A 14564-nucleotide genomic window follows, 5' to 3' on the forward strand; every position below is an offset into this window, starting at 1 on the left:
TCTCCTTGACCTGCCGCCACTCCCCCAGTACTCTCTTCCTCTCCCTCGCTCTCTCTGTGTGTGATTGTGTGGGCGGAGACAGGTGTGCTGGAGTCAGAGCAGATCCAGCTGCAACCTGTTCCATAATTAAGACCTCTACAAATACTCAGTCATCCCACTTCCATGTTGCTGGATTATAATTGCTGCTCAGTCAGTCTATGGGCTAGCCGTTTGTTAATATTCAGAGCATGCTATCCTGTTGTACATGGTTTCCTTGCCTGATGCTGTTTTCCTCTCCGCTACAGTTCTGCCTGCTCTGACTCTGGTCCCTGCCTCCTGTCCCATGTCTCATCCTGCTCCTCTGTCCTGGATTCCTCACTCAACTACCCCCTTGGATTCCCCTCTGGACCTGCTCACCCTGTCTCAACCCCACTCGCTCCAGCCTGTTTCAGTCTTCCAGGGATTTGAGACTGGGACGGAGGTTTATCTTCCAGCAGGACAATGACCCTAAGCATACTGCTACAGCAATACTTGAGTAGTTTCAGGGGAAACATTTAAATGTATTGGAATGGCCTAGTCAAAGCCCAGACCTCAATCCAATTGAGAATCTGTGGTATGACTTAAATATTGCTAGATGTGCCAAGCTTATAGAGACATACCCCAAGAGACTTGCAGCTGTAATTGCTGCAAAAGGTGGTATTGACTTTTTTGGGGGTGGGGGGGGGGGTGAATAGTTATGCACGCTCAAGTTTTCTGTATTTGTCTTATTTTATTGTTTGTTTAACAAAAAATATTTTGCATCTTCAAAGTGGCAGGCATGTTGTGTAAATCAACAGATACAAACCCCCCAAAAATCTATTTAAATTCCAGGTGTAAGGCAACAAAATAGAAAAAACGCCAAGGGGGTGAATACTTTTGCAAGCCACAGTAATAACCAGTAAACTTGGAGTCACATGATGATCTGCGTATGTTGTGTCCTCACACCACAACTTGAGAAAATATGCCGTTTATTAAGCTACAGATGACATGCTATGATGAACTTCACAGGGTGGCGAAAGTGCTCTTGATGCTCCTTTCCAATAAATATTGACAATATATATAGTAAATATGTAGACTACACCTGCACAATATATAAATATGTAGACTACACCTGCACTGTAGGCTATCTGCAAGCTGTTGTCTAGAGCGCCCGTACCAAGACCAGAGTAGGCTATCTGCAAGCTGTTGTCTAGAGCGCCCGTACCAAGACCAGAGTAGGCTATCTGCAAGCTGTTGTCTAGAGCGCCCGTACCAAGACCAGAGTAGGCTATCTGCAAGCTGTTGTCTAGAGCGCCAGTACCAAGACCAGCGTAGGCTATCTGCAAGCTGTTGTCTAGAGCGCCAGTACCAAGACCAGCGTAGGCTATCTGCAAGCTGTTGTCTAGAGCGCCCGTACCAAGACCAGCGTAGGCTATCTGCAAGCTGTTGTCTAGAGCGCCCGTACCAAGACCAGAGTAGGCTATCTGCAAGCTGTTGTCTAGAGCGCCCGTACCAAGACCAGAGTAGGCTATATAACGCAAAGTCTGTTGCCAATTGGATGGAAATTTAGCTACAGTGATAGATATGCTGTTTCCATAAGGCCTCTCGTGACTTATTTTATACGTTCCATCTGCATGAAATGATTGGATGGAGACGAGGGCAAGAGACAAAGCGAGAGGTTTCACTCAACAAAATCTGTCCAAAATAAACCCAATGCGTTTCTATGGGCTTATTTTGGATTTACAGTAAGTGTGGAGATATGAGCATCTCGTCATTGTATACAGATAATGGATGGAAACCTGGTTAGTGTATCTTACATTAATGTGACAGGGTTGTTTCATTTCAAAATTAGGATATTGAGCCAAACCACTAACCAGAGGGGTATACTACAACGCTTAATGAGTTAGCCAGATAACTTGCCCAAATATTCTGAAATAACATGGTGTAATTGACTCAACGGCCAAAACCACATATCTAAGTTTAGCTTTCTTAATGAACCAGAAAATCGGTAGGTGGAGTTATTTCTGATTGTTAATCAAAGTTAGCTGGCTAACTCATTGATCCTGCTTTGTAGTATACCCCTCAGGTATGACATTGGTTGTTGTGTTCCAAACAGCATTGGTGCATTTTGTACCATTTCCACACATCAATAGCAATAAATATAACATTTGTAGGAGTATAAACTAAATCTCCTTGAGAGTTAAGAAAAAAGCTGAACACCATCTAAATCTATCAAATTTCTTATTTTCTGTCAATTGCCACCCTGACACCTTCAGTGTAATGTCTGTTCTGATTCTTGATTGGTTCTTATTCTTTGAGGTTGTAGATACAATGAGAAATTTTACACACACACACACACACACACAGATGGCTCTAGCCTTTTAGGGGCCCACCTCTCGGCAAAACGTTTTAGTGGCCCCTGTCTTGACGGTGGAGGTTTTTTTTTATTTTTTAAGTTAATTTACTGCAATTCCACACATTTTGCCATAAGGCGTAGAGAAAACGTTGCAGATTTAAAGGTGAGTGTCCTGTGTTTCTACATTATGAGGTTGGAATAATGCTGTGAAATTGTGAAATGGATGATAACACCATTTTAGTGTAAGAGCCCTTTGAAAAGACCACCAACAATGTCAGCCATATTTGGTGTGATACAGTTTTGGCCTTCCATGGTGAAATCCCCATGTGCTAAATTAGTTATTATAAACTGGGCGGTTCGAGGCCTGAATGCAGATTGGCTGACAGCCGTGGAATATCAGACCGTATACCACGGGTATGACAAAACATTTATTTGTACTGCTCTAATTATGTTGGTAGCCAGTTTATAACAGCAATAAGGCACCTCGGTGGTTTGTGGGATATGGCCAATATACCACGGCTAAGGGCTGTATCCAGGCACTCAAATCAAATCAAATGATATTAGTCACATGCACCGAATACACCAGGTGTAGCCTTTTTAAAAAAAAAAATTTTTTACCTTTATTTAACTAGGAAAGTCAGTTAAGAACAAATTCTTATTTTCAATGACGGCCTAGGAACAGTGGGTTAACTGCCTGTTCAGGGGCAGAACGACAGTTTTGTACCTTGTCAGCTCTGGGATTTGAACTTGCAACCTTCCGGTTACTAGTCCAACGCTCTAACCACTAGGCTTACAGTGAAATGCTTACTTACAAGCCCCTAATCAACAATGCAGTTAAAAAAAAATACGAGAAACAATAGCAAATAAAAGTAACAAGTAATTAAAGAGCAGCAGTAAAATAACAGGACAGTAACAGACAATATACAGGGGGGTACTGGTACAGAGTCTATGTGCGGGGCACCAGTTAGTTGAGGTAGTATGTACATGTAGGTAGAGTTATTAAAGTGACTATGCATAGATGATAACAGCAGAGAGTAGCAGCGGTGTAAAAGGTAGGCAATGCAATTAGTCTGGGTAGCCATTTGATTAGATTTTCAGGCTTGGGGGTAGAAGTTGTTTAGAAGCCTCTAGGACCTAGACTTGGCGCTCCAGGTACCACTTGCCGTGCGGTAGCAGAGAGAACAGTCTATGACTAGGGTGGCTAGAGTCTTTGACAATATTTAGGGCCTTCCTCTGACACTGCCTGGTGTAGAGGTCCTGTATGGCAGGAAGCTTGGCCCCAGTGATGTACTGGGCCGTACGCACTACCCTCTGTAGTGCCTTGTGGTCGGCAGTGATGCAACCAGTCAGGATGCTCTCGACGGTGCAGCTGTAGAACCTTTTGAGGATCTGAGGACCTATGCCAAATCTTTTCAGTCTCCTGAGGGGGAATAGGTTTTGTTTTGCCCTCTTCACGACTGTCTTGGTGTGCTTGGACCATGTTAGTTTTTTGGTGATGTGGACATGCTACGGGTCGCTAGTCATTTAGGCAGGTTAGCTTAGTGTTCTTGGGCACAGGGACTATGGTGGTCTGCTTAAAACATGTTGATATTACAGACTCTGTCAGTGAAGACACTTGCCAGTTGGTCAGTGCATGCTCGCAGTACACATCCTGGTATCCGTCTGGCCCTGCGGCCTTGTGAATGTTGACCTGTTTAAAGGTCTTACTCACATCAGCTGCGGAGAGCGTGATCACGCAGTCTTCCGGAACAGCTGATGCTCTCATGCATGTTTCAGTGTTATTTGCCTCGAAGCTAGTGTAGAAATAGATTGACTCGCCTGGTAGGCTCATGTCACTGGGCAACTCTCGGCTGTGCTTCCCTTTGTAGTCTGTAATGGTTTGCAAGCCCTGCCACATCCGACGAGCATCAGAGCTGGTGTAGTACGATTCGATCTTAGTCCTGTATTGCCGCTTTGCCTGTTTGATGGTTCGTCGGAGGGCATGGAAGGATTTCTTATAAGCTTCCGGGTTAGAGTCCCGCTCCTTGAAAGCGGCAGCTCTAGCCTTTAGCTCAGTGTGGATGTTGCCTGTAATCCATGACTTCTGGTTGGGGTATGTACGTACGGTCACTGTGGGGACGACGTCATCGATGCACTTATTGACGAAGCCAATGACTGATGTGGTGTACTCCTCAATGCCATCGGAGGAATCCCAGAACATATCCCAGTCTGTGCTACCAAAACAGTCCTGTCCTCTTGCTTCATCTGACCACTTTTTTTATTGATCGTGTCACTGGTGCTTCCTGCTTTAATTTTTGTTTGTTAGCAGGAATCAGGAGGATAGAATTATGGTCAGATTTGCCAAATGGCGGGCCAGGGAGAGCTTTGTATGCGTCTCTGTGTGTGGAGTAAAGGTGGTCCAGAGTTTTTTTCCCTCTGGGTGCACATTTAACATGCTGATAGAAATTTGGTAAGACGGATTTAAGTTTCCCTGCATTAAAGTCCCTGGCTACTAGGAGTGCCACCTCTGGGTGAGAGTTTTCCTGTTTGCTTATGGCGGAATACAGCTCATTCAGTGCGGTCTTAGTGCCAGCATCCGTCTGTGGTATGTAGACAGCTACGAAAAATACAGATGAAAACTCTCTAGGTAGATAGTGTGGTCTACAGCTTATCATGACATACTCTACCTCAGGTGAGCAAAACCTTGAGACTTCCTTAGATATCGTGCACCAGCTGTTATTTACAAAAATAAATAGTCCACCGCCCCTTGTCTTACCAGACGCCGCTGTTCTGTCCTGCCGATACAGCGTATAACCAGCCAGCTGTATGTTGATAATGTCGACGTTCAGCCATGACTCCGTTAAGCATAAGATTTTACCATTTTGAATGTCCCGTTAATAGTTTAATCTTCCGCGTAGGTCATCGATTTTATTTTCCAAAGATTGCACTTTTGCTAGCAGAATGGAAGGAAGTGGGGGTTTATTTGATCGCCTACGAATTCTCAGAAGGCAGCCTGCCCTCTGGCCCCTTTTTCTCTACCTTCTCTTCACGTAAATGATGGGGATCTGGGTCTGTTCCCGGGGAAGCAGTATATCATTCACGTCAGGCTCGTCGGACTCGTTAAAGGAAAAAAGGATTGTGCCAGTCCGTGGTGGGTAATTGCAGTTCTGATGTCCAGAAGTTGTTTTCGGTCATAAGAGACGGTAACAGCAACATTATGTACAAAATAAGTTTTAAAAAAAGTTACAAACAATGCAAAGAAACAAAAAAAAAACACAATTGGTTAGGAATACGTAAAACTTTAGCCTTGTTTTCCGGGGCCATCTTTTTTCATCATCTACGTTGAGTCTTGCAAAGAACATCTCTTAGCCGTGGTATATTGGCCATATGCTACGACCACTCGTGCCTTATTTCTTAAATATACCAATAAGAAAGAGAGTTCCAAACCTCTCTGCCAATAACAGTTCATTATCTGTTTTTCACTCCCCACTCAGACCACTCCCAGACAGTCCTATCAAAATGGTTCCTTGAGAAATTTTTCTTTGCTAAGAAGCTATTTTTGTTATTTTTTTAATCATTTGAATTTAAAACAATCACAGTAAGGTACTTAATTGTTACCCAGAAATAATTTGATATAGATAAAAACGCTGCATTGCACCTTTACACATTTTGCCATGGGGCAGGGAAAAACATTGCAGTTTTACAGTTAATTTCCTGCAATTCTACCCATTTTGTAATGACTTATGCCATGTTTATATGATATCTGAGTGACAGTGACTAACGCAATCAATGGGGCCCCCCCTGAGGTCAGGGCCCCTGGGCATGTGTATGGTTGGTGTTTGGTGTTTGGCCATGATTACTACAAGTTTAGATAGCTGGCTAGACTAAATACCAATAAGAAATTGTTAGCTGGATAATTGAGTGACAGTCAGTGACTGATATTATAAGAGAAAAACTGCTAATGCACAACCACATTTCGAAATTGCACCTGGTGCAATCTACTATTCTTAAAGCTGCAATATGTAACTTTTTGGGTGGTGACCAAATCCACATAGAAATGTGGATTCACATTGAAAGCAATGATTCTCTACACTAGACATAGCTTGTCATTCACATTGAAAGCAAGTCTAAGAAGCGGTAGATCTGTTCTATGTGCGCTCTTTCTATTTGTCCAGTGCTTAAGTTTGGTATTTGCATCGTTTCCTTCCGGTTTTGTACAACACCTTCAAACAGCTGAAAATACAGTATTTTTGGTAACTGAAAAGATATTGCACAGCGGTTTAGAGGGTACAATGATTCTCTACACTAGACATAGCTTGTTTTGTCACATAAACTGAAAGTGTATATATATATATATATATATATATATATATATATATATATAATTGGTTGGGGCCCCTTAAGTGACCACTTATTTCGCTTATGCCTGGAAAACCGTCCCTTCACACACACACGTTTCCACCAGAGTCAGACACCAGCAGTTTTGATACATTTAACTAGATGATCCTGAATCATATCATATTTCTGTCCACTGTGTTCTGCATTGCCTACGAACACGGAACTTCAGCGCGTTAGAAATCAGAATCCAACACCCCTTCATGATCTGTAAAACCCCGTCCATGTCATTTTTCTCTCATCCAATGTGCTTCCAAACGTGCAAGAACTACCCAATAGAATGTGTTCTTTATTGCAAGACGTATGTCATGATTGGATAATTGTACTGTCACTTTAACCTAACCACGCACCTTGCATGCCTTGGCTACACTTCAGAAATTGGTGGTTTGACGAACTAGCCTGTATTGTGTGTCTACATTAGTTAGGCAGTTGTCAATGTAACGTTAACCTTTATAACGACATAGCTAATCACTGTATCCAACGTCGCTTGTGTTTCGCATCCACGAGTCAAGAGGCACCAACAGAGGATATGCCAGCCAAGCCAAGGTGGAAGTAGCTAAAGTAACCATATCAACAGACAAGACGGGCTCAAGACTGGGGACTATCTTTAGGGGACAGGGGTAAAACAAAACTGATCGGATTGGGAATCTGACAGCAAACTAACCAGCTAATAATATAAATTGTTATCTGTCGGTAAAATAAGCGTTTACCACGTGTAACCTTATTTCAATGGGTCTAGTAGCTAGCGACAAAGAGAACGTATTGGTAGCCTATATATAGGGTACCAATACGTTATCTGGCGTAGTAGCGCCTAGGATTAGCAGTTAACGCGTAGCAACTACGTTGAATTGCATTGGATATCGCTAGATTAACGTTTGAATACAGTATTTTATATATACATAATTAAAATCCATAATCAAGATGTATCATTAGGATGGCGATAGTTGCTTTGTAGTGTGTCTGACTAACACTTTCAGTGCAAGCAACTAGCCAAACCAGTTTGGTTCATCTGTGTTAGCGCAGTCAGGTTGCTAACGCGTTAGCTAACTATTGTAGGTTTACGATTCGGTGGATAAATACACTTTTTCTATCTATCTTGAAACGATTCAGGGCCCACCAGAATCGCTCAGATAATGACACTGGACTCGTTAGATAGCTAAATAATTTGTCACTTGCATGCTTGGCTAGTGTTTGTCCACGTTTGCTGTTGCATTTAGGCCACGTCGCTGCAGATGCATTTCATCCACTGACAGCGTCGTTGGATGAATGCAAACAAGACAGGCGACAACTGTGCGGAAGAGGGAAGACGCGTGAATAACTATTCCCCGAAGCTAACTAATGCAAGAAACTCGTTTGGGGTTTACTAAAAATGCTTTCTTTATAGACTTTCTCAGTGGCTGTATTTTTGCCGTAATTGAACGGCATGTCACCTACCCAATTTGTTAACCAGGGGAAGCATCGGCTTTTTTAGTTTTCTAGATCAATTATCGAATACATTCTGAAATGGTTGGCTTTGGCGCAAACCGACGAGGAGGCCGTCTCCCTTCCTTCATCCTGATCGCGCTGATGGTGATCATTGCCATACTGTCTTTCAACTACTGGACTGTGTCCAACAAGCAAGGGCACCTATTGGACGAGTTGGCGGAGGTGCAGACACAGGTGAAGCGGACCGACGCGGCGCGCAGTCGACTGGAGAAGCGCAACTCGGAGCTGATGGTGCAGGTAGACACGCACAGGAAACATATCGATCAGAAGGACGGAGATAACAGCATGCTGGAGGGCAAGCTGCAAGCTCGCGAAGCTCTCATCAAAAAGTGTACGGATGAAAAGGTGGGTAGGACTCGATACTAGATCACTTCATCCATCCGTAGTACCTATGATTCATAGTTCCTGCAGATCTCAGGCTTATTAACTAACTGTGCATAGGTTTGACAGGTGGAAAGCAGCCTTGCACCTGCATCCTATTGTTGTATTACAGTGGAGGGCAAAACCAATGATGTCAACCTAGTGACACCTACCAACATTGGTAAAGACTGAGCAGTTGAAAGTGGGTTGACGTGTACCTAAGTGACGCCTTTTTTTGACTTCCTAGTTCATGGAATGAGTCTTGATGTAATTTTAAATGTAGGTTAAATTCATAAACAGTATTTTAGTTTATCTACTTCAGCTGTGATACCCATCAATCTTTGAATCTCAAAGGTGATTTCAAAAGCCATATCATGTAACAGCTTAACTCATTTTTCCCCCATCACAAAAGTGCCTGCTAACCTGGCATTGCAGTTTGCACATTGTTTATTGGTGTGTATTTGTGCACTTATATTAGTCATTTTACATGAGGTAGTCTCCCTCCCTGCAGACATGGGGGTTATGAGTCCCAGCTGGGTCCCCTCTGCAAGGGCCCATCTGTGTGCCCAGTGCTGGGGACCAGCCTCTTTTTACCCTTACTACCGTCAGCCTCAATCAGCCTGTCAGCCTGTCCCAACAGCCTCAATGTATGCTTACGTGCCTCACCAGATTGCATAGGAGGCGTGGAACAGCTGAGGGGGAGGGCCTACCTTTCATTAGCATTCTGCCGTACCCACACGGATGTTTGCTCTTCGGATTGTGTGGGCTAGCCATGCCCAAACCGGATTGTATATTTTAATTACAACTCATTTCCTGAATGTTAATGGTGTCCAACAGTGCAAATCCTCTGTTCAACATGAGGGATGTCGTAGTGTAAGGCCAATCCCAGATTTTCCCCAGCGTTAATCTACTCTTTGTCCCGTATCAGGATCTAATTTTCTGATGTTACCAGTGTTAGGGTTTGGTCGGTGTCATCCTTAGTCCAATTGTGATTATGTACCCATAAAACATGCCTCTATTGCGCCCTCCCCCATATTATTATTTCTTTAAACGACAGTTGGGCTCTGTCGTGAAATTGAATGCAACTGGATGAATCATGATGAAATATAATGTTAAAAGCCTGGACAAAGGCTAAGTGCAGGCAATGGCAAATATTTTCTAATATTCCTTTCTGGTGGAAGGGCAGAGCAGGTTTGTTTGTGTCTGTCTGTGTGGCGAACACATGATGGAGCAGCAGTGACTGTCTGATGAGGAACGGGCTGTCTTACCATAGTGTGCTAGGTTATAGACCTAGATCATGGGCTGGATAAAAGCAGTCTACAGTCTTCAGAATTGATTAATAATTGCTTTATTTCCCACTAAAATAATAGAAAAATTAACTAGAGAAATTGGCGGGACTTGCTTTAACTCTTTACAAGTATTTTTGTGGAAGAGGTTTTAAATGTTTTACTTAAGCCAACGCAGTTAAATATATATTCAAAGTTAGATTTTGTAAAATAATTGGTCTTGCTTTGATAGACTAAACTATCAACCTTATTACTTTGGATTGTGAGGCAGTTAGATCCCATATTTCATCACAAATAACTATACTGACTAGCCTACTGCACTTTTTTTCTGCTGTCTTACTACAATACCACAGTGTATATGCAAACTGTAATAATAAGAGTACAAAAAACGAGGCATTGTTGAAGTTTAAAATAAATGTAAAGCTGCAATATGTAACCTTTTGGGTGACCCTGACCAAATTCACATAGAAATGAGTTATAGATTTGTCATTAAAACAAGTTTTTAAGAAGTGGTAGATCGGTTCTATGTGCACTATTGCTATGGTTCCCATTCTTAAGTTAAGTTATTTTGCATCTTTTACTTTGGGTTTTGTACACCAGCTGAAAATCCAATGTTTTTGGTTCTGGAAAATATATTTCACAGTGGTTTAGATGGTACAATGGTTCTCTACACTATACTGGCTTATTTTGTGATTGTTTGTAGTTATTGCTGTTTTGGTTTCAGATTTGAATATCGGAGAAGTAGACCAGGGTGTCATACCCTTTTAACTTTTGATCTATGTTGCGTTGTTGGGAAAAGTGGTCAAGGTAGCTGATTTGTCAAAAGTCACATTTGCTCATTGGGAGTTTCTCAAAACGCATACCTCCATGCTCCGAGCACGAGAGGGTCAGAGTAGGAGTCCAAATCAATGTATGTGAAACGGAGCACTTTTCGGATGCGTACTCCGTTTGTACATATTTTTAAGCATGCATTGACGCAAGCTTCAACGGAAAGAATGCACAAATGTGACTCAACCACGTAAAACAATTATGCAACATTTCTTGAAATTAATGGCGGTCGTTATTTGTGCTGAAGAGAGAGAAAATGCACTCTGACTTCAGAATGAAATGTTGCTTATTCACATCTTATATGTTGCCTGACTATTTTTAATATATTTATCTTGATATGTTAATAAATACACTGCTCAAAAAATAAAGGGAACACTTAAACAACACAATGTAACTCCAAGTCAATCACACTTCTGTGAAACCATCGCTCCATCCACCAACGCCACGTTGCACCACAGACTGTCCAGTAGTTGGTGGATGCTTTAGTCCAGGTCTGGGAGGAGATCCCTCAGGAGACCATCCGCCATCTCATCAGGAGCATGCCCAGGCGTTGTAGGGAGGTCATACAGGCACATGGAGGCCACACGCACTACTGAGCCTCATTTTGACTTGTTTTAAGGACATTACATCAAAGTTGGATCAGCCTGTAGTGTGGTTTTCCACTTTAATTTTGAGTGTGACTTCAAATCCAGACCTCCATGGGTTGATCAATTTGATTTCCATTGATAATTTGTGTGATTTTTGTTGTCAGCACATTCAACTATGTAAAGAAAAAAGTATTTAATAAGAATATTTCATTCATTCAGATCTAGGATGTTATCTTAGTGTTCCCTTTTACTTTTTTGAGCAGTGTATTTTTGTTCTGATTCCAGATTTGAATAGCAGAGGAAGACCAAGATGTCATATCCTCTAACATTGTGTCTAACTTGTTAGGAAAAGTTGTCTCAGCCACATTTTGTTTATTTTATATATATACACACACATACACACATACATACATACATACATACATACACACACACACACACACACACACACACACACACACACACACACACACACACACAGTGGGGCAAAAAAAAAATTGTGCAAGTTCTCCCACTTAAAAAGATGAGAGGCCTGTAATTTTCATCATAGGTACACTTCAACTATGACAGACAAAATGAGAAAAAGAAATCCAGAAAATCACATTGTAGGATTTTTAATGAATTTATTTACAAATTATGTTGGAAAATAAGTATTTGGTCACCTACAAACAACTTGCACAATTGGTGGCTGACTAAGTACTGTTTTGCCCCACTGTGTGTGTGTGTGTGTGTGTATATGTGTATATATATATATATATATATATACGCACACAAAAAAGTTGCTGATGCAGATACTAAAACAGCTGTATTGTTTAATCTCTACAAGATATTTATGTTCCAGATTTGAGTAGCAGAGAATTAGACAAAGCTGTCATACCCATACAAATGTATTGGTAAAGTGGTCAAAGTAGCTGATTTGTGTGAAAAGTGACATTGTTTACACTAAATGTGAAGTCATGATGCCACAATGGGGTGCTTTGCCCATAGTGTTTTTCAGAAAGTATTCACTCCCCTTGACTTTTTCCACATTTTGTTGTAATAAAGTGGGATTAAAATGGATTTAATTGTCTTTTTTTGTTTGTTTACCATCTACACAAAAATACTCAGTGGAATAAAAATTATAACATTAATTAATACTTACCTTGACTTGATAAGTATTCAACCCCCTGAGTTATGTTAGGATCACCTTTGGCAGTGATTACAACTGTGAGTCTTTCTGGGTACGTCTCTTAGAGCTTTGCACACCTGGATCGTAGTATATTTGCACAATTTATTCTTCAAGCTCTGTCAAGTTGGTTGTTGATCATTGCTAGACAGCCATTTTTAAGTCTATTCAGTTTCTTTTGATCCTCAAACTCTCTAGTCATTGCCGATGACAAACATACCCATAACATGATGCAGCCACCACCATGCTTGAAAATATGAAGTGGCACTCAGTGATGTTGTTGGATTTGCCCCAAACATAACACTTTGCATTCCTTACATAAAGTAAAAATAAATTGGCACATTTTTATGCAATTTTACTTTAGTGCCTTACTGTTCTGGAATATTTGTTTTCTGTACAGTCTTCCTTCTTTTCAACCTGTCATTTAGGTTAGTATTGTGGAGTAACTACAATGTTGATCCATCTTCAGTTTCTCCTATCACAGCCATTAAATTCGAACTGTTTTAAAGTCACCATTGGCCTCATGGTGAAATCTCTGAGCGGTTTCCTTCCTCTTCGGCAACTGAGTTAGGAAGGACGCCTGTATCTTTGTAGTGACTGGGTGTATTGATGCACCATCCAAAGTGTAATTAATCACTTCACCATGCTCAAAAGGATATTTTCACCCATCTACCAACGGGTGTCCTTGTTTGAAATGCACTACTCGGTTGAGGGACCTTACAATTATTTGTATGTGTGGGGTACAGACACAAGGTAGTTATTTCAAAATCCCATTAAACATTATTATTCCACACAAGTGTCCATGCCAGTTATGTGACTTGTTTTTTACTCCTGAATTTACTTAGGCTTGCCATAACAAAGGGGTTGAACTCTTGACTCCAGACATTTCAGCTTTTCATTTTTAATTAATAAAAGTCAACATAAAACCACTGATATTGTGTGTAGGCCAGTGACACAAAATCGAAATATAATCCATTTAAAAATCAGGCTGTAACACAACAAAATGTGGAAAAAGTCAAGTGGTGTGAATACTTTCTGAAGACACTAACATTTAATGAAATGGGCAGATATTGTCTAATTCATAGCTCAGAGCATAATAATGTCACTTTACCCTGCGGTTACATCTGCGACCCTGTGCATGTGACTAATAAACTGTCTGTCATAGCATCATCGATCGACGACGTCATCATGATATCGTAATATCGCCCAACCCTAACCAGCATCCTGTACTTCTCTGTTCCTCCTGTGCAGGTGTTCCACCCCTCTGTCAACTCTACTACTAGGACAGTGTGTTAGCAACTGTCAATCACACACCATATCAGGAATGGGATTTGAGTTACGGTGGTGGTGGTGGTGGTAGTAGTAATCAAGCTGTATTAGCATAGCCTTGTTAGGCCAATACTCCTCTCATGTTCGTACTGCTGAAGGATAGAGAAGCAACACAATATAAATGTCTTTGAGGTGTTTTGCTTTAATGTTTCGGTCTCCACATCTGCAGTGTGCTTTGTGGGTGCCTAGAAAGAGTACTGTTATTTTCCACACAGCAGATTTGGTGGAGAGACTGTGAACCACTGTGTCTTTCTCTTCAAGGAAGGTGACAGCATGAAGCTTCTATCTCCACAATGGCTGACATTGATGCTGTAATTACTGACACTCCTCTTCTGTGCATTCTGCCTCATTAAAGTTCTGAGCCCCTCTTTCCCTCCCTCCCCCTCTGTGTGGATTTGATTCAAGCTCTTGAATCTCCCTGGAGAATCCACCCCTGTGATTTGATTGATGGCTAGTGACAACTGATGGGGACGTGAATCTCATTTGTGGTGGAGGAGTTTGTTTCTGGGACAGTCATATAGGGGTGGATACTGGATACTATTCCCTCCTTAGCCTATATATAACAGTTCCTTCAGCCACTATGCCACACCGCTATAACATGTTTAGTGACTGGGTCAATGGAGCTATCAGAGAGAATCTGCTTTGGGAGAGACTAGTATTGGATTGCACACGTGGTTACTTGCTACCTGGAAAGGGTAATCCCAGCCAGGCATCCCCTTGGTGTCTGCACCATGCTCAAATCGATTTGGTTTCTCCGGGCTGGGTTTGATGTTTTTGTCTTTTGATGTTCATTTCAT

General features: G+C 41.7%; 1 protein-coding gene across 6 annotated transcripts in view; it reads left to right on the plus strand.

The window, feature by feature from the left end:
- Nucleotides 1–14564, plus strand: part of LOC110506439 (protein GOLM2) — a 31264-nt gene that overhangs the window by 7432 nt on the left and 9268 nt on the right. For 5 of the 6 annotated variants that reach the window (XM_021586043.2, XM_021586045.2, XM_021586046.2 and 2 more), the window contains exon 1: nt 7065–8557. The exons of the other annotated variant lie outside the window; for it this stretch is intronic. In XM_021586043.2, the coding sequence (XP_021441718.1) occupies nt 8231–8557 (327 nt within the window). In that variant the 5' untranslated portion in view covers nt 7065–8230. Of the gene's footprint in view, nt 1–7064; nt 8558–14564 lie in introns of those variants that run through there. 6 annotated transcript variants of the gene reach the window in all.

Source organism: Oncorhynchus mykiss, chromosome 26 (assembly GCF_013265735.2).
Source record: "Oncorhynchus mykiss isolate Arlee chromosome 26, USDA_OmykA_1.1, whole genome shotgun sequence".
Taxonomy (NCBI): Eukaryota; Metazoa; Chordata; class Actinopteri; order Salmoniformes; family Salmonidae; genus Oncorhynchus; species Oncorhynchus mykiss.